We start from the raw sequence: 19,576 nt of genomic DNA on the forward strand, positions 1-19,576 counted from the left end.
TGTGTGTGTGCGAATTTGAGACTTTCACAGTCCGAGTTGATGTGCAGGAAAGCTCTTGGCAAATGTAACCCCCCTCGGACACGCAGCCTTGCATGTTGACTATTTACTGCGGAAGCGAACGCCTTTTCGGCCAGAACAGAAGGTGCAATTAAGAGAGGGGGTTTGGGGGTGGGGGGTGGGGGGCGAAAATAGCCATTTAGTGCCTGTGTCTTTATGGCGGTGTCTAGACTGGACAACAAGAGTGGGGATTCCATTTAGTGGGCACTAAAAGAGCTGCTCGTTGCACATCGCCGTCGCTCTCTTGGCTTGAAAGCAGCGTTGCTCATTTGAAAGCACGACTAAAACAAGTCCGAGCCCAAAGGCGTCTGCACCATGGACGTGGGTTGAAACGCGAGCGAGCACGGGAACCCGTACGAGGTGAACGTGTTACCAAGGTCGCTCATTTGGATGCAGTAAACCTTCGGAGCATGTTTCGGCCGCCATCCCTAAATGCATGCAAGAGCACAAGAAGCACAAAAGTCGTCATCTTTTTCCTATTTGCTTGGAGTTTATTTTAGATTAGTGATACACAACAATGTGTCCCCCTCGATGGAATCCAAAGGACCAATAATTTAAAGAGTGTTGGTATTAAAGATGTGAAAGGTGAAAGTGTAGTGAAGAATAGCAGCAGGGACATGGCGAGTCTTTCAACCTTATTTACAAGTGCATTCGCATGAGCTCTTGGGCGTGTGTGTGAGTGTGTGTGTGTGTCATCTCATAGATTGGACGTCACGTTTGTCATCGCATCTTGAAAGGATTAGCTTTAGATATTCACTGGCCGAGAAATAATTCTCGAATGAAATGTTGCTATATGTACATGGACCGGAGGGGTGAAGCAACAGCATTCAAACTACGAACATATATAGAGAGAGATATTTGTAAACAAATAAGTCTACGTGGACATTTTGACTAAATAGAAATGAGAAATATTCAAGAACAGCATAGTTGATTTTTTTTTAATTCGGCCTTTTTTCTGAGAACCAGCTAGAAATAACCGCCACCCGTGCGCAATAAGAAAATGGCAACATTTTTACCTCATGCAGGCCTAAAAAGAGTCCACATTGCACTCTTGGTGATACGTCGTGTAGGCGCCCGCTCAGAGTCGAGGATTGTTTGGAAGTCCCGCGTTCACAACTGTTTGACGTGAGTGCAGAAGCTCGAGGACTCGATGCAACTGACCGAGACTGTGACCGTAGCCGCCGCCGCCGCCGCCGCTGCTGGCCGGCCCCGCTAGCGGCTCACAACAAGGGATTCCCGGAGAAATATTGCAGGCGATCCCTGCTCAGCTTCTTCTCCTTCATTCGTCTGTTCTGAAACCAAATTTTCACCTGGCGATCGGTGAGGTTTAACATGCGGGAGAGCTGTAGACGTTTCTCCTTGTTAATGTAAACATTAAAGAAGAACTCTCGCTCCAGTTCTCGGATTTGGAACTTCGAATAGGGACACCTCTTCTTCCTTGTGCGCGGGGTACCTGAAAAAATGACACTCTCCTTGCTCAGTTGTTTCACAAAGCGTGCAAAAGAATAATCATCATCCTCATCAATAGCATCATCATCATCACCACGATATAATCGACTCTCAAGTGGCGCTGCTGATGCTCATGATGTGATGAGGAGGCTTTCGAGCGTCAAATATGCCAAGCCGTTGGAGTAAATAAGAGCAAGAGACAGCATCTAAGCACGTGTTTATCTGTTCTAAATTGAAGACAGCAAAAAGGCTTTCACCGCATCATGTGCCCTCGCATTCCTCTGGAGCCCAACGCACAATTTACACACTCTTGGCACCATGTCGAAATGCATTTGGCCACATTGGTAATGGCCTTTGCACGACCCTGAGGATCTATAACTTCTTATCAAACAGGTGGCTGCACGGAGGGGAATGAAAATGCCTTTTGGGGTGGCGTTTTTTTTTAATTCAGTGGAGTATTCCAAATTAGGCAAAAAATAACGTGGCCACTGAGCTTGTGCGGGAAGCCCCTTTTCGGCATTAACATAGCACAACGACAGGAGCCTTTTTATTCAGCACTAAAATAGCACAACTATTTTTTTTAAACATTTCACTGTTGAACCTGCGTCGGAACGAGTCAGATTCACCTTTTATCTGTGCTACTAAATGGCCCTTTCCTCCTCTCAAAGTGTTCGGAGCCGGTTTTGTTGGATCAGTATACATGCACGTGTGTCGTTGTGTAGCACGGCGGGCCAAAAGCCAGCCAATGTTTTTCAAAAGACAGCAGTTCACAAGACGCCAACAGCAATGTTCTGCCCAATTGCTTTTTACACATGCGTGTATGGTGGGCACAAGAAGAAGAAGAAAGAAAATCCCTTCATTAAACGCCCAATGCAAGTTCACGATCAAAGTTACCATTTGTCACAATAGCGCCGTCTCTTCATTAAACCGAAACACACACACAGACAGACAGACAGACACACACACACACACACACACACACACACACACACCTACACCCGCGCACACACGACAGTCACTCAGCACGGAGTGTGTATAATATGGTCATTTTTGAAGAGCCTCGGCATCGTAAAAAATCTTCTCATTGCAAGCAAGAGCTTTTGTGGGCTTATAATAAAATCCTTTTGAATGCTTATAAAAGTGCACATAAAGTGAGAGCGACAAAACAGCGGGCTAGTCCCCTTCACCTCGTGCCGCATTTTACAGCTTCAACCTACTGGAGTGGCTGCTTTTGGAGCCGCCGCTGGCTTCCTTAGCGGCCGACGCGCAAGAGCTCGAATTGGTGTGCTCCTCCTCGGCGGCGACGTTGTCGTCGTCGTCGTCGTCGTCCGCGTCTTTGTCCTGCTCGGAGGCTGCCGGAAGCGAGCCTGTCGCCGAGGCGGGCTGCTGCTCCTGCTGCTGTTGCTGCCGGGGGTCGCTCGCGTCTGTGCCGCCGCCGCCGCCGCCGCTGCCAGGCAGCTTCCCCCCCTCGACCTTTTGCAAAAAAGCGTCCGTCTGAGTGTCCGTGCCGCTGCAGTACGCCGTCTCGAAGAAGCGGTCGAAGCCCTGCGGGAGCACATTGTTCTTGGCCACGCCGGGGTAGAAGCCTGCAGAGGGGTGATTGGAGCCCGGGTGGTGGTGGTGGTGGTGGTGGTGTGCGTGGTGTGCGTGGTGTGCGTGGTGGTGGCCGTACGCACTCTCGTTCTTCATGAGCATTTCGGTCATGGTGGAAGGCGGCAGGCAGTCCCTATGCACCAGCTCCTCTCCGGACGAGTAGCACGACGCGTAGTTGCTGCGGTGGTGCCATTTGCCGGTCGGCTCTAGACCGTAGGACACGTCCCGGACCGGCGGTACTTGCGGGAGGTTGCTGGAGTACGGATAGCTGATCTGGCGGGACGGGGCCTGCGGCAGGAAGGACGACACGGCGGAGAACTCGGGCACGTAATACGTGCAGCTGGGCAGGTAGAGGTTGGACGCGCAGCCCGCCCTGTCCCCAAACTCGGATGTCCGGTCCTTGCGCGTCTGGGAGCAGAAGTTGCCCAGGTTCACAGAGTTAAACATCTTTCGGGCTCCGTCGATAAAGATGTTTTGGATACGCGCTGCCGCACCAGAGAATTTTTTGGGGAAGGCGAGATGACGCGCAATCCGTCTAAGTCGCCTGGCGGACACGTGATCGAAAGTAGATATTGTCATATATCAATTTGGAAGAGTTGCATGTGTAGGAGTGGTTGGGCTCGTTACATCCAGGGGGTTGGGGCGTGCGTGCGTGCGTGCGTGCGTGCGTGCCTGCCTGCCTGCCTGCCTGCCTGTGTGCGTGCGTGCGTGCGTGCGTGCCTGCCAGCGCGTGTATGTGGGGTGGGGGGTTCGAACGAATCATTTTCATACACAACCACTCAAATCAGGACCGCCACATATGCATTCATTCGTTACGAGACACCGAAGACGTTGTGCCTTTGTTGATTGTGTTGATGTTTACGCCAAGGCGGTCTTAGTCCCCCTCTCTGCACGTCCTCCTATCGTGCACTCGGGCAGGTAAGGGATTGTCATCATCATCATTCCTCTTGTCGTAGTTGTTGTGTGGCTTTCTTGCACTGCAGGACCATGGTCATCTCCTGTAACACTTCCTCCACATTACATTTTATCCGCAGCGTTATTGACACTGACATTTACACACAGTAACATAAAAGATGCCTTCGGAAAGTGGCTGCAAGCCTGTCGGGGTGGCCAAGCAGTCCAAGAACAACTCCATAACTTTAGAAAAATGCTCAGGCCTGCTTGCTGCGTTGGGCCGTTTTGTTTTGTTTTGTTTTGTTTTGTTTTCTCGTGCAGGTGGGGACATCACGGCGAGGAGCGTCCAGGCACTTAACGCTGATCTGTCCGTGGATTCATGACGCGCTTGAATGGCATTATATTTCCATACTGGCGGGCCTGTTGCACCATCGTCAATATGCAACACAGGTGGCTGCAGCGGCGTTTACGCAACAGATTGATCCCTTCTAAAGGCCATTTTACGGGGGTCGAACTCAAATGAAAACACTTGCATGCTTCTTGCACTTCATCGTCTCTAACAATCACGTTACCCCATGCGCTCACATTTTTTGCCCATCCAGAATACAACAATGGACTAGCTTGGATGTGGTTTGCCTTTGATTCAGTAGGGGGGTGGGTGGGGACATGTTGTAAAAAGTACAACCCGTCAAGCACACAATGTCTCGCCAGTCCTCAGGCAAACAACATGCACGCTCGCATTTCTACTTGATGTCATCATCAGTACCGGTTATTATTAGTAGTAGTATTTAATTATGCTTATTATTATTTTCATTATTATTAACAATAATACATTTTATTTATAAGCGCCTTTCAAAACGCTCAAGGACACTTTACAATCAAGAACAAGAACAATAAAACCACAGATAAAATTCTAAATAATAAAAGAAGAGATGCATTTAAACTGAGTACGCGATTTTGAATAGGTGGGTTTTGAGATGGGAATACTGTTGTTGTTGTTGTTGTTGTTGTTGCTATATCTGCAGGTAAGAGCTCTCTGGGTGTTATGGAAAAGTCTGTTGGAAATGAAATACAACATGACTTGAAATCTGTTTGGGTGATCAACAACGTGCTCGCTGTGCGCACTTTGACTGCTTTGTGGATAAAATCACGATTTCGACATTTGTCTCTCAAAGTAAATAAGTCCCAGCTGATGCATCTGTGATGTTTTCTGATTTATTTATTTTTATTCGTTTATTTATTTATTTTGCAGCAGCAGCAGCGGCAGCAGCGGCGGCAGCAGCAGCAGCGGGATGTCGACATTAAACAGCGGGGGTGTGATTGTTTTCTCTGTTACTTTATTTTAAATAAATTAACGAGTGGTTTGAAAAGATGCGTTTGTTTGTTCTTTCCTGACTCGCTGTAAACTTTTAATTGTGCTGTTGAGGGCAGTCTTCCATGCACTTTATAGACTAACAGCTCCAGTCACACGGTGGAATTCCTATTATTGGGCCATTGTTTATGATTATTGGACATTTCCTAAATCCTACAGAAGACTTTTGAATTAGGGTCCAATATTTTGGTATCACAAAAGGAGCACATGCGGGCGTTGATGGGAGAATTGTCTGATGTCGCTGCAGCAAAACACAAGGAAATCTCCCCGAGAGCTTTAAGGCAGCTTTGCAGTCAGTGGAGACTATTTGCAAAACGTGGCAATGGCATCAGCTTGTTTACTGCCCTTCGTGACAAAAGGTGCTCGCACATGATGCATCCAAGTACAAAGAAAGCAGACAGCTGTCCAGACACAGCACTTGAATTTGACCACTAAAAATCGCCTCTATAGGTCCACCATAAAACTCGCAATGGCTGTAGTAACACTAAATCCTTTTGTTCCCCCCACCCACCCAAAAAAACAAAAAAACAACCAAAAAAAAAACAAAGATGAGAATGAAGGCAGTTCAGATGTTGCTAACCAGAGATGATTGCTTCAAGTGACGCAATGTCAAGCAGAAGAACGTTTCCGCGTTGCATTCATTTCATTACAACGAAGAATGTAAGACTTGAAATGGGGTTCTTTAAGATGAACGACTAACAATGTCCAAGGGGATATTTGAGGCGACATACAAGACACAAGGCCCCTATACGACGTCCGGCCTGGCAGTTGTTGCACATGCAGCGTTAAAGGAGTGTTAGTACAGGCCTCCATGACACAGACTGCTGTTATCAGACGGCATCCGCATGACTCCGCGGGAATGTGCGTGATTTTCAGCTACACAAGCGCGTGACGCACGAGAATGAAGGAAATGTGAAGATTGAGACTGCACGTTGAAAAGTGCGCGCAGGTCCCAAGGAAGCAAATCGTTACAAGCGTGCACGGTCAATGGGCCTTTCGCAGCATTTACATTGGGGCGTTTGTCATCATGTGTCAAAACGGGAGCAGCAAACGTCCATCACTTGGAAATATTTGCCTGTTGGGGCTTTTAAGACTGCCTATCGCCGCACTGGTGCGCGCGCATGAGCAAAGAATGAGCTTTATCGTGTGTTTATTTCTTTGGATGGCTGACTCACAGCGGCTGATATCCTTCTCGCAGTAGGACCCTGGACTAGCACCCGCCTACTGCTGCGGGTTGCTTGCACCAAATGCGCAGCCTGTTTGCGCAAAAATGACAAGTGATCGATCGCACGCAGACGGCTGCCATAATGCGAAATCGTCGTCGCGTCTTTGTTGAGAGCTCCTCGCAGAAGGTGTTGCCCTGCACGCAAACGCCATCTCCGTCTCGATGAGCGACACTGTGCAATGTAAGTAATGCACTGCAAGCTCCTCGCTCTTGGCCTAATTACAATGGGTGCCGCCTTCTTCTGAAGAACACAAAAAAAAAATAAGGAAAAAACAGCAGAATACTTTTATTGGAATCACCTGTAGCCAGAAACGTCCAACCCACGATAAACTATCCCAAAAACCCGAGTGGACTCCCTCACGCAAGCAGGCAAGCAGGCAGAATAGCCGCCCTCTCTTCGACTGTGGGCCAGACTCATGCTGAGGAAAGCCCGTGTAATCATGTTACTGTTCCCTCATGGCCTAGATAACTTTAATTGCATGTAAGTCGGCCAGTTAAACTTGGCTGCAAGAGGCTGCGAACACTTTCAAGCCACACTAAAGGGCGGTGTGTGTGTGTGTGTGTGTGTGTGTGTGTGCGCGCGTGCGTGCGTGTGTGCGTGTGTGTGTTAATTGAACTTACTGTGAGTGCACCACGCGTGAAGTCTCTGTGGTGCAGGCAACATAAGCTCGCAAGATAAGAGACGTATGTTTGTGGGCCATCTCCAGAGTGTATTTCGCTCACCACGTGTTCACTTTTGGGGAATTGTTTTGATGAAGGGTAGTTTTGAAATTTTTCACGTCACAAACAATGGCCTCGGTTGACGTAAAAAGAGTGTCTTGAATATTTTCACGTTCAGGTTTTCATTAATTAAACAATTTCGGGGAAATTGACTCATTCGGATTATGAAAATGGGAAAAAATTAGAGCTGCTCTTCACCTATGCAGGCGCTATTGGAAAAATGACGAATGCTATCACCACACACACGCACACACACACACACACACACACACATATATATAATTATATATATATATATATATATATATATATATATATATATATATATATATATATATATATATATATATATATAATTATATATATATATATATATAATATATATATATAATCAATCACGCACTCTCTCTCGACAAATTAAAACACATAATGCACACACAGACACACACACACACACACACATATACATATTTAATATTTGTGTGTGTGTGTGTGTGTGTGTGTGTGTGTGTGTGTGTGCAAACAGAAACAAATGTCAGTGTAACAAATTATTTTATTATAATGTCTTAAATGATTACTAGAATATATAATCAAGTCATGCTTAAAATAGTTAATTATTGTATTTGACTGTTAAAATACATTTACAAACTTTTTTGATAACCTTAATGCCAACTTATTTAAGAGTATTTATTTGGGTGTTGAATCTAAAAATTGTGGAAATGATTGCAGTCAATTGTTTGTCTTTCCGACACCGTCGTTCGCTGTAGAGAATATATATAAAAAAAGATCCAATTACAAATAGATCAACCGAGAATTTCTTTACACACGCAAAACAACAACAAAACAAATATAACGAAACTAAAAGTCAAATAAACAATCCTAAAGAGATAGAGCGCAATATGAAATGTTGATGTCGAGTTGTGGGAAATGGGGGGAAAAAATTGTAAAATTACGGGCAAATAAAGACTGTTGTCCCTGGTCTGGACAATTAATTTGACATATGCTGCCTGAGTAAAATATGAGTTTTGCTGCTCAAATTGGACGTGTTGGGGGGGGGGCAATCACGCACTCTCTCTCGACAAATTAAAAATGTAAACTTCATGCACCAATGACAAGTGACAGATTATATTTTCTAATTACAGTATTCGCAAAGGGTGATCGAAAAAAACGACAGCACGAGATGCCAAAGTCGGACATAGAACGCAGCAGTCGGAGCAGTCGCGCCACGCTTTTAGAATCCAAAGTATGACGTCGATTGGCCAAATATTGCAAACTCGCCAAGTGAACCAATTTTCAACGTGTTTTTCTTCTCTTTTGTCAATGACACGTGCACAATGATTAAAAAAATAATAAGAAGCTTGTTGAGAATGGAGCACACCTCGGAAATATAACCACAGATGGCTCATCTAAACAGTGATGGTAGAAAGCACACTTTGCATAACAATTCGACCAGTACATATACAAACACACTCGCGCACTCAGAGCAGTATCGGGCATTTTTCTTGTGTGTGTGTGTGTGCGTGTGTGTGTGTTTGTGTGTTTCTGGCCAGTCCCTCGCCATAAAGGCCGCGCGGCTCTGCTCCAGTGGTGGGGGGCTGCGAGCCCACGCAGCCCACGTGACACAAGTTCTCTGCGAAGGGCACCGTGAAGCTCACTGACCTTTGAGACGTGGAGACTGCTGGCCGCCATAAACACATTTGGTCAGTCTCAAAGTCAAACTTGGTGCTGAGCACGCACGCAAGCTATTGTTCCAAGTGGTGCAAAACCCCAGCGAAGTTTTACAATCCGGATGTCTCAATTCAGGTTCCTCCGTCTGCACTCTCTTCTTTTCGGGGCTTTGAAATTCTGCCAGCTACAGAACACACGCACCCAAAGTCGCGCCGCAAAGCTGATTTTGAGGATAATAATAATAATACAATCGGCATGATACGCGGATAAAGCGAAGAATCAAAGCAAATAATCAAAGTATCCGTGAACAAGTTTCACTTTAAGCTGTGCGCGGCGGGATATCCTGCATGCGCAAGCATGCATACACAGTCAAAGGGCAGCAAGTTACAAAAGTGCTCAAAAGTCATTGCGTCGTGGGGAGAGAATTAAAAAAAACACCACACCCTTTAAACTAAACACAAGGTCGGTGCGTGGTTCGAGAAGTGATTTTAGAGGAAGTATTGTACAAAAGATAGAATGTTGTTCAATCGCACGGGACGCGCTGTGTGGATTGTGATGATACGATTGACCTTGGGCGTTTGGGAATGTGCCCTTCCAGAAGTGAATGTGCAGGTCAAGTCAGCAGCGAGATGGAGCGTTTTATGCAGCGCGTTCAACAAGGCAACAATAAACAAATACGAAGGCGCCACTTTTAATTTTGACGGCGACAAACCTGACTGCTATGAATAATGTACTCCAATCGCTAACCAGCTCGCTCTTTGACGCTGTTGCTTCGCATCTGTTGCACGCTCGTGCAGCGCGATTTGCACATTCAAAGGAAAAGAGTGAAATGAAAACGGAAGAGTGCCTCGAATCACACTTGGGCCACTGCATGCGAGTGAGAACACGTTTGTTGTTGTTATTGTCTCCCTCAACGTGGAACTGTCGTGGATTCCAAACGTGAAGCAGATATAGGAGAACTTTGACGTGGGGGATTCTTGAAACCACAGCACATCTCCAGCTGTTTGTCATCATCCGCGGCCTAAAAAACAACTATTCCAACGTGGAACTTTCTCATTTTCGAACACAACTTCGCTCCAGCGTCGTCTTGAAAGCGAGACGCGGGGTGCGGACGTTGTGACGTCACTACAACATTTGCTATCAACTCTGCGAGCTCTGCATGTTGTGTGATTTGATAACAACTCAGTCGAACTAATTTGAGTGTGAAAATCAAACTCAAGCGAGGTCGCTGAAGCACAATGCATCTCTTTGCTCACAGCGGTTCGTGTCCTGACACGCATGTCCACGAGCACCGAGGTCAGGAAGAAAATGGAACTGTGCCGATTCCTCGCGGGACGTAACGATTCGAGTGAGCGTGGGCCGAAAAGACAACAAGAAAAGCTCACGATGCTGGACGCAAACGCCTGCTCGTGTTGCACTTCAGACATACGCATGCAGCCACGAGAACTATCATATACTTGCTTGACTGAGCATTGGCGCTTGCTGGCTGCACGGTACGCAGCAGACAAGGCCGACTTTTATCGCTTCATTGCTTCTTATGCAAATGTGCGCACCTCCGGTGCAAACCAGGGCACGAGGGGGTGCATGTATGTAAAAAGAAAGAAAAAAAAAGAGTGGGTCCACTGGGCCTGTTTATATGGAGCACCAGGGTGTAACACCATTACTGACTTTACAGAGCTGTTTCATGTTTAGCGGCACCATTATAGCCTTGCAAAAGAGTACCCATATTAAGTTCTGATTGAAAGGAAGCCCTGTTAAAAACACACACATACAGCCACACGCACACACATCATAAATGTACATATATATATATATATATATATATATATATATATATATATATATATATATATATATATATATATATATATATATATATATATATATATATATATATATACACACACACCCACACATACACACACACACATATACTAATGTGTGTTTGTGAATGTGTGTGTGTGTGTGTGTGTGTGTGTTTCTATCCATCCATTTATCTATAATAAAAATCAGGCATGCACTATTGGGGATCCTGGAGAACGTTTAAAGCCGGAAGTTGCAAGTGTTGCTATTTTGTTTTGTTTTTCGATTGTTTTGGGGGCAAGCTCACCTCTGTCATGCACTTCTGTATTCAGGCGGTCCCAATAAAGAAAGCCCAACCTGCGCAGCTTGGAGTTCACAGTATGCGGATTATGTGCAAGCCGCCCCCTCCGCCTCCCCCACTATACTTCAAATTACGGCTTCTCTCTTCGGGTCCCTCCTGTATAACGCAATCCCGACGGCCAAAGACAAGACTGAGGAACGTTGCAATATTCTGTTTATTGAAGACCGTACGCATATACATTCATATGATGACTATACAAGACAATGGAGCAATCCTTACAAGCGCAAAGAAATCAATGCAAATGAGGGCCCAAATCAAAGGAACCACCAGAACAAACAGCTACTAACACGGAACATTTTGGGGACCCCTTTTGTCCATATCAAACGTGTGCCAGTAAATATTTATAATAGAAGAGGCCGAGCACATTTCCAACTCCCGCTGCACGACCACAAAATATGTTTCACGGAATGCGACAGTATTAGTTGTTCAAGACGATCCAAAACATAAAGCACCAATACACGGCGTGGAACGGGGATCCGCACAATCGAGTAACATGTGTCATGACATTGCAGGACAAAGTTATACACTAGTAGGAGGTCGCAGGAGGACGTCGAGGGCGGCCGCGCAGCGCCCGCACGTCCCTGCTCAAAGAACAACGCCAACAAGCATTGCCGCGGTCACAACGCGGGGTCGCCTCGGAAAGTGGACAGGGAGAAAAATAAAAAATACACACACAGATAATTCAGAAGACAAACGCGTCAACGACATGAAAAGTGGCCCGACCTGGAGTACTTTCACAGTAATGTCATGCTGCAAATACACTGCTCAACGGCTATACACGCGTTACTCGTGCGACTGCATCCGCACACGCGAATATTTCGTATGGAGGATTGCTCTCATTATTATTCATACTGCTGGTATGATTATTCGCAAGATATCTATTCATCACGAGCACCAAAAAAAAGTCTGAAATTCTGTTTAAGGCCTGGAGGAGGGAAAATCACCTGCTGAAATTACACCATCAGGCCTTAAAGGCGTCAATATGTCGATTGTTTAAAATACGGACACGGAGTTTTTCACTTAACAATTAGATGCTGTCAACTAAAATATGAGTTTTATCCCCTTCTTTTTTTAAAATGCGCGCAGCACTTCTCCATAGGTAGGAAGCAGTACAATGACAGCAGATGGGCGCAATCGTTGTAATGCACACGAAAAATAAAGACGGGGAACCTGCCTTTATTTGTTGGACTTGATGTACTGCGTGGCTCTCCTCCTGCACACTTGCACACTTCCTGCCCGTGACCGTGAACGTGTCCACAACCAACGCATGGCCCAAACTACATAATGTTGTGTCCGTGCGTGCGTGTGTATGCGCGGAGGGCAAGACCCCCCCCCCCTCCCCCGCCTCCCTGCTATTTAATCACATTAGTGGATTGATGCGTGGATTCAACCACTTGAGTCCTGGCGGTCCTTTTGAATGTCTAGCTTTGTTTTGGAAGGTTTTTTCGAAAGAGGCCCTGCCTGTTTTCGTTCATTCACACGCAAGCGCGCGCAAAAAGACCATTGAGGGTGTTATGTGAAATTTGGTTACGTTTCCCTCAAATTGGGGAGTCGACTTGACTGAAGCTCCCCAACTCTGTGCGACGACAGCAATGATTGAATTTCATACACTGGCTCGAAAAAAAAGCAGGAAATGGGGCTGGCGAACAGAACTTCCTTGGAAAGATGAAGCCGTGCATGCACTTGAAAACCACGTGAGCACAGAAGATTGGGCTGCTTTTTGTTTTGCGTTTTTCTTTCTTTCTTTTTTTAGCGTCTCGCTGATTCACCTTCTGCAGCCGAGTCAGCACTAAAAGTAGGCCAGAGCTTGTTCCCTCAGCATGAGTCTCTTCTTCTTCATCCTGCGGTTCTGGAACCAGATCTTCACCTGCTGGTCGCTGAGGTTGAGCCGGTCGGAGAGCTCCCTCCGCCGTTGTCTGGTGATGAACTCGTTCAGCATGAATTCGCCCTCCAGCTCGGCCAGCTGAAGTTTGGAGTAAGGTTTGCGCTTCTTCCTGGTCCGCGTGTGCATCGGGTACCACGGGGCACCTGGACAAGGAAGAGGGCGAAGGTGGTGAGGAGCAGGAGGACCGCGAGGAAGTGGAGGAGGAAGAACAGGACGTTGGAGCAAGTTCACGTATAGCTGCATAACGCAAAATCACGGTCACATTCAAGGTTAGGGCGAGTATGGAGGGACGTCAGCTTACTGGCGACTCACTCGACGAAACCTTTCGTTGAGCTGAGCAATCGCCACAAATAAGAACGGACACAAGGGGACGTTTCCCCCGTAAACTTTAAATTGGCTGTCGGAGAAATTAAGCCGATATGGAAGCAAGCAGCCACTTCCTGCACGCGACGCCTAATGCAATTTGTTTGAGTTCTTCCCCCAGATAGCGTCTTTCAAGCAGCCATCAATCAATAAGACATTTTCCACAATCCTACTTATATTCATCGTGTCCCTTGCATCTTCCTCCGGCACATAGCAAAAAGTTTTATTGTGGTAGTTAAAGTTGCATTCACGTGACAATTAGGCCGCGTTGGCTTTATTTGCCAATGTCTGCGGCCGCTTGTTAAATTAGCATCGAAGACATGCAACTGATAATAATACCGTTTACAAGTCATTAAAAACAAGAGAAAGAGAGAGAGAGAGAGAAATTAATCTGGAGGCAGTGAAGCGGGGCTGATCTCTCTCTTTGTTTTTCTTTTTTTTGGGTTGTTGTTAATTAAAGCGCGTCGTGGCCGTGGGCGCGCCACTTTGCAGCGGACAACACAAGACAAAAGTCACATGCATGCAGGCGAGGTGCATGCGTGAGTGGGAGCACGGTGACAAAGATGCTGTCTTTTGGAAAAAGGGCTCCGCCACGGAGGGGACGCAAAAAAAAAAAAAAAAAAAAGAAAAGAAGAAAAGACACATGGCGCGTGGAGCATTTTTAGGGCAACCCCTAGTGGCGTGTGCGCACCGCGCAAGTTCCTTTGCAGTCTGTCTGTACAACATTACCGCACTAATTGACGCTTTTCTACACTCGTGTATGCGCAGCCTAGCTATAGACGCGCATGCAGCGTGCACTCGAACAACGACAAGAGAATCAAATGAAAAGCTTCTTTCCCGTTCCCCTCTGAAATGTCGAGCGGCACCCACCTCCGCCCGCGGCTATGTTGTTGGCGTGGCTTGCCGGGGACACCAGGCTCTGCGTGTCGCCGGATGGGGGCTTGCTGCTCTCGTTGAGCAGGGACGAGCTGGAGTCGGACTCCATGGACTGGCAGGACGGAGGGTCCTGCGTCAGCTGCTCGTTGCCGTACTCGTATTTGGCGAAGGCGGCCGCCGCCACTGCGGCGGCGGCGCCTATCCCGGCGTGCATCCCGTGCTCTGATGTTAGGGATGAGGAGGTTGTGTCCCTCGCCCTGTCCTCCCGCTTGAGGCCACCTGAGCCCGAGCCCGAGCTTCCACCGCCGCCACCGCTTCCACCGCCGCCGCCGCCGCCGCCGCCGCCGCCGCACGCCTCCCTGGCGCCGTTGCCGTAGTAACACTTGGCCTCCTCCGCTCTGCTGATCTCACACGAGCGGTTGAACGAGGGGTTAATAGAGACGGGGCTGCTGAAGTAGGACTGGGAGTATCCATTGCACGGCTCCGAAGGATTCCACGGGAGGGAGCAAACGTTGTCCCTCCTGGGGTAGGAGAGAGACGGTAGCCCCGCCAGTTGTCCCCCCGAGGCTCGAAAATTGGGGAAATAAAAGGTGTCTCCAGTGTGGATGTTTACCAAAGGTCCCACAAAGCCCGGATTAAGGAGATTATGCTCGCCCATTTCCGCGGGCCCGACCAACAGCTTCTAGTTTATTGCAATCTGACATTTAACATAGTTAAACCTGGGGGGGCGCCTGATTGGTCAGCCGAAGACCACGTGTCTAGGCCAACTTCTGCTCCACGGGGTCCCACCCACTCGCTCGGGCTCAGGCAAAACAAAACATTCACGTCTCTATAGCTCAGCTTTATATGCTTTTTGAAAATACCATAAAGCTTTTTATAAAATTCCACAACCTTGTTTCTTCCTTGACTTGAGTCATGAGACCAAAAGTACCCAGTGCTGCTTTTTTTGGTGTCTTTTCTTAAAACCACTTCACTAAAGGAGTTGGCCGTGTTCTCGTCTAATATTTTTACAAGCTGGCAAAAGTTTTTATTTTTTGTTAAACGCTCTGTCTATCTCATGAAAACACTGTCCCCCAACCCCTTTCGATGAGGGTTTGCATGTAGCAACTTGTACCAAATTATGGTTGAATTCCTTGTCACATAAAGGCGTGATGTCCCAACTTTACAAGATTGTTTTAAAGAAAGGACTGATGCTCATTGCGGTATTTACAGTAAGAGAGGGTCAGTGGGTTGAAGACAGTGGCTCTGTTGAAAAGAAAAAAAAACTGTGTGTGTGGGGGGGGGGGGCGGGGTGTCTCTATAAGGTTACTTTAAGAGCGTATATTCTATAGCACACCTCACATGAACAAGTTTAACAGATCGCTCCAATAAAGCCCACTGACTAACTCTGGTGGGATTGTTACCCTTCTCGCAATTCTTTTATATGATTTTTACAGGATAACAGGGGACACGTAACTGAGAGTTTCCGTCTGCGCTAATTAGTTGATTTGTGGAGTCACTTCTCTACAAAAGATCGGGGCATCTTGAATTAAACAACAACTACAACAACAACAACAGCAACAAAGAAAATCGAAAAGAAAGAAAAGAGCAGTTATGACTTTGCTTGAGATATCATTAACATGAAAGTGGCCAACGCACAAATATTCGCACGCAACTTGCACAGCCAGCCCCACAAACTCCACTTGCAGCCTTCACAATGAACTCTGCATCAACTGCACAATTGTTCGTTGAGATTCTATACAAATGATGCAAATAATAGGCATATTTTATGAATTAAAGAAAAACTGCTGCATTACTAAACTTAATTAAATCGAAGATAGACAGAAGAGAGGTATTAAAAAAAATTACAATCACTATCAGCGGCGCCCATGCACGACGAAGCCAAGTTCACGGTTGCTTGAACTTGGTTTTGAACTCAAAATAGTCAAAATTTTCAAAGTTTAGAAAAAAATACTTTACATCAGTTTGACTAGTGTGAGTAAATGATGTGGAATGTTTTTGAAGTTTGTACAATTTGTGTGTGCGAGCGTGCGAGTGTGTGTGTGTGCGTGCGTGTGTGTGTGTGTGTGTGTGTGTGTGTGCGTGCGTGCGTGTATGTGTGCGTGCGAGTGTGTTTGTGTGTGTGTGAGTGTGTGTGTGTGTTGCATGTTTGAAGAAATTGGTGGACATAAAATCTCAACTATATATCTTAAATGCAATAAATGAAAAAAAAAATAAGAAAAAAACTTGCGCAATTCTTAAGTGCTAAGTAAGTCGTTAACAAGTAAGTGAGAGCTCCTGCTCTCCAAAGTGATCCTGACGTGCTTCAAATATGCTCCAGTGTTGTGCAGGAACTTAAAAAAAAATTTTTTTTGCAAACCAGTCGGCATTTGAGAGCAGAAAGCTGATGTTGTATCTCATCGCACCAAACTAAATAAAGGCAGACCGCACTTCGTGTATGCGCAGGCTTCAAGTGGAGATTTCAAATAGCCTTGCTCCACTTCGCTACGCGCTGCTGCTGCAGTAAATATTTTTAATCATAGCTAAAGTGAGGAGCGTTTCGGCGTTCTGGTGCAGCGCGTCCAGAGCTTGTCATAAGACAAATAGCAAAAGCCAAAGAATCGAGTGCGACGTTGACTCCAAAGCGGCCCTGCATGAGCGGCCAACCAGCAGCCACACAAGCTACACGAGCCACCTGGGTGCGCAGCGTGAGTAGAGCCGAAGGCTGAAGTCGCCTCTTTACCTTGGACGGAAGAGGACCAGTGTTGGGCGTCCTCCGCTGCTCTGCTCCCAAACGTCCGCATTTGACTTTCAACCCAGTGCGATGGCTGTGCTCGGGGCATCTCCTGCACTCTCGGGATGATGTCATGCTTGGCTCCCGCAGAAATCCATTTGCCTTTTGCTCTCGTTGGGGGGGGGGGGGGGGGGCAAGCAATCTTAAAAAGGGTCTAAGGAGGCCCAAGCATATCGAGCATAGAGACAGTCAAGGTCACTGTCTAGTACAGCGTCTCCTCGATAATGGAATTAGCCTCCTGGAATCCATTGGTGGTGGCCAGACAGGGCAATAGCCCCAAACAAAGGGCCTTTCTCTCCATTTTCTCTCTTTGATTCAGTGAGGCAGGTTGTTATGGCTTTGGGCAATCCCTTTTTTAAAGCTCCCTTCAAGACATGCAAGCAGCAAGTGCTAGTTTCACTTGAAAACGCCACTTGGGATGAGCGTCGAAATTGCCCCACGACAACAACCACACTGGACGCAGCGTTTGCTGCGCATCAGCAAGACGCGAGTGTGTTAAAATAATACGCCTCAAAAAGAAAACATTTGGATGAAAGTCCAAACGTCTGCTTTATTCAGCAGGACTCCACCCAAAATAAGAAAAATGGGTATTTCAAGTTTTTCCTAATTTTGTAGTTAAATGAACGTGAAATAATTCCACGTCGGATTGAACTTGACCGTCACTTTGATGGGAAAACTTTTCTAAAGCGATCCGTTTTATATTTTAAAAACAAAATAATTAAACTCAATTATAATATTTGAATGACAGCATAGTCCTGTAAATATAGTCTACTGATGTTTTGTAAATGCTTGTTTTAGTGAGCGGAATTTGTGCATTTCCATTATTCACACATGCACGCTGCAGCCACCATTAAAAAAAATTAAATTCAGGGCTCGACGCTGCCCTGAAATGAAGACATTTGGCTGCGGAAATTTGAGACCACGCAACGACAATTTTCATCCACTCGTGGCAAGTGCAAGCTTTTCGGATTTCGTGTCTTCTTGTTATTTAAATCACTACTATTCTGTATTTATTTAGTTTTTGTTGTTGCTGAAAAAACTTCTGCCCCAAACTTCAGCCCGTTCATCATTAATCCCTAAAATGAATGGCACGCACGCATATTTATTGGCAAGTCAATTCAGAGTACGTGTGTGTGTCTCTAAAATTTCAGGTGAGGGGCCACTGTGCTACAAATTTTAAAAAGAAGTTACTGTGGAGCCGCGCAAAATGAAAATGCAATATCTCGCATCGCAATGCACCACCCACACACCATGAAACACTTGAAGTGTAAGGATCTTAAATGCATTGTCAAATCATAAGTGACACATCCAAAAGCTTTCCGGATAGAATGCAATGTGAAAAATATTGTGCAGTCTAAAAAGAAGTATTCTATTTCTGTTCTGCAATTTATATTAAAAGGGCCATTACATTCAAGTGCGCGTTTAGAATGTATGTCAACAACACTCACGTGCATGCACTGAAATGGAACTCTAATTCAACCAAAATAAAAATACATTTCTGGTCCAAGTTCATGCCTGCTTTTTTTTTTGCTCCCCCTCCAAAGAGTCCATCAATAAGTCAAAAGTAAGAAAGCTAAACACCAAGCGAGCAAGCTGCCACTGTGCAAGGCTGACATTTTTGCTTGCATAGCAGCAGGCAGCACTTCCTGATATTTTCCTCTGCTCACCACCAGAGGTTATCAGCCCCCTTTTCATGGCTCCCATGGAAGGCCTGCAGCTCCACCCCTCGACCTCCCCAAACACACACACATACACACACACACACACACACACACACACACACACACACACAAACACACGCACACACACACACATTTAGAAATGCTACGAGCACTCGTTAATAAAAGAAAATGAGACTTTCAGTCAGCAAGTACAAGGCACAACCTGGACCAGTTTCATTTTGAACCTCATCACATAAATTGATAGGATGGAATTTATTGTTTGGTGAGGCTGCAAGGGAGCAAACAAACTTTCACCAATATAGCTGCCAGGAGTCCTCACCTTGCATGTTACCTCGCTTATACATTTATTCTCTATTCTTATCTATTTATTTCATTTTTTACTTTTATGCGCCCGAGCATCCGATTGCTCCAAGTGCACATTAAGTGTGTACATAATGGGGGAGGGGGCGAGGAACGAACATTTTTAACGTCCCAAACTTGACTAATAGATTCGTATTGCTAATGGCGATTCGACTTGTACAATATTTGATGAAGACAATTTACAATGTCACAGAATGCATATGGCAGCTTCCAAAATAAACAAATGTTCATTCGGGCTGTGTGGCTAATTGGTACTGCATGCGAAAATATTTGCAGTTCTATTGCTGAACGACTTTGTACACGTTATCCTTGTGAATAATATCATGCAAATATAATTCAGTGCAGCATGCGGGGGCGACAGTTGCGGAGAAAGAGCGATATAAGAAGACAACACGGGTGCTTTGAAATTTGCATCGTAGCTGTGCAAAGTGGTCAGCGCCATTTGTGAGACGGAGCTGCCACGTCGAAGCTGCAGAAGAAGAAGAAGAAAAAAAA

The 19,576-nt window shown here is 46.1% G+C and overlaps 2 protein-coding genes and 1 long non-coding RNA gene across 3 annotated transcripts; 1 reads left to right on the top strand and 2 right to left on the bottom strand.

Annotated features, from left to right (window-relative positions):
• Positions 1 to 522: 522 nt before the first annotated feature.
• On the bottom strand, positions 523 to 4,777 carry hoxc11a (homeobox C11a). Its single transcript, XM_052058148.1, has 2 exons — positions 2,724 to 4,777; positions 523 to 1,510 (listed from the first exon to the last, which is right to left on the bottom strand). Exons 1-2 carry the CDS (start codon positions 3,676 to 3,678, stop codon positions 1,278 to 1,280), a joined length of 1,188 nt encoding a protein of 395 aa, XP_051914108.1. The 5' UTR covers positions 3,679 to 4,777; the 3' UTR covers positions 523 to 1,277.
• A 1,848-nt stretch (positions 4,778 to 6,625) lies between these two features.
• On the top strand, positions 6,626 to 10,844 carry LOC127596100 (uncharacterized). The gene is made up of 2 exons (XR_007961386.1): positions 6,626 to 6,771; positions 10,237 to 10,844. It is a non-coding gene; the product is annotated as an uncharacterized LOC127596100 (long non-coding RNA).
• A 435-nt stretch (positions 10,845 to 11,279) lies between these two features.
• Positions 11,280 to 16,096, bottom strand: hoxc12a (homeobox C12a). The gene is made up of 2 exons (XM_052058180.1): positions 14,261 to 16,096; positions 11,280 to 13,170 (listed from the first exon to the last, which is right to left on the bottom strand). Exons 1-2 carry the CDS (start codon positions 14,922 to 14,924, stop codon positions 12,932 to 12,934), a joined length of 903 nt encoding a protein of 300 aa, XP_051914140.1. The 5' UTR covers positions 14,925 to 16,096; the 3' UTR covers positions 11,280 to 12,931.
• Positions 16,097 to 19,576: the final 3,480 nt, after the last annotated feature.

This window comes from Hippocampus zosterae, chromosome 2 (assembly GCF_025434085.1).
Source record: "Hippocampus zosterae strain Florida chromosome 2, ASM2543408v3, whole genome shotgun sequence".
Classification (NCBI taxonomy): domain Eukaryota; kingdom Metazoa; phylum Chordata; class Actinopteri; order Syngnathiformes; family Syngnathidae; genus Hippocampus; species Hippocampus zosterae.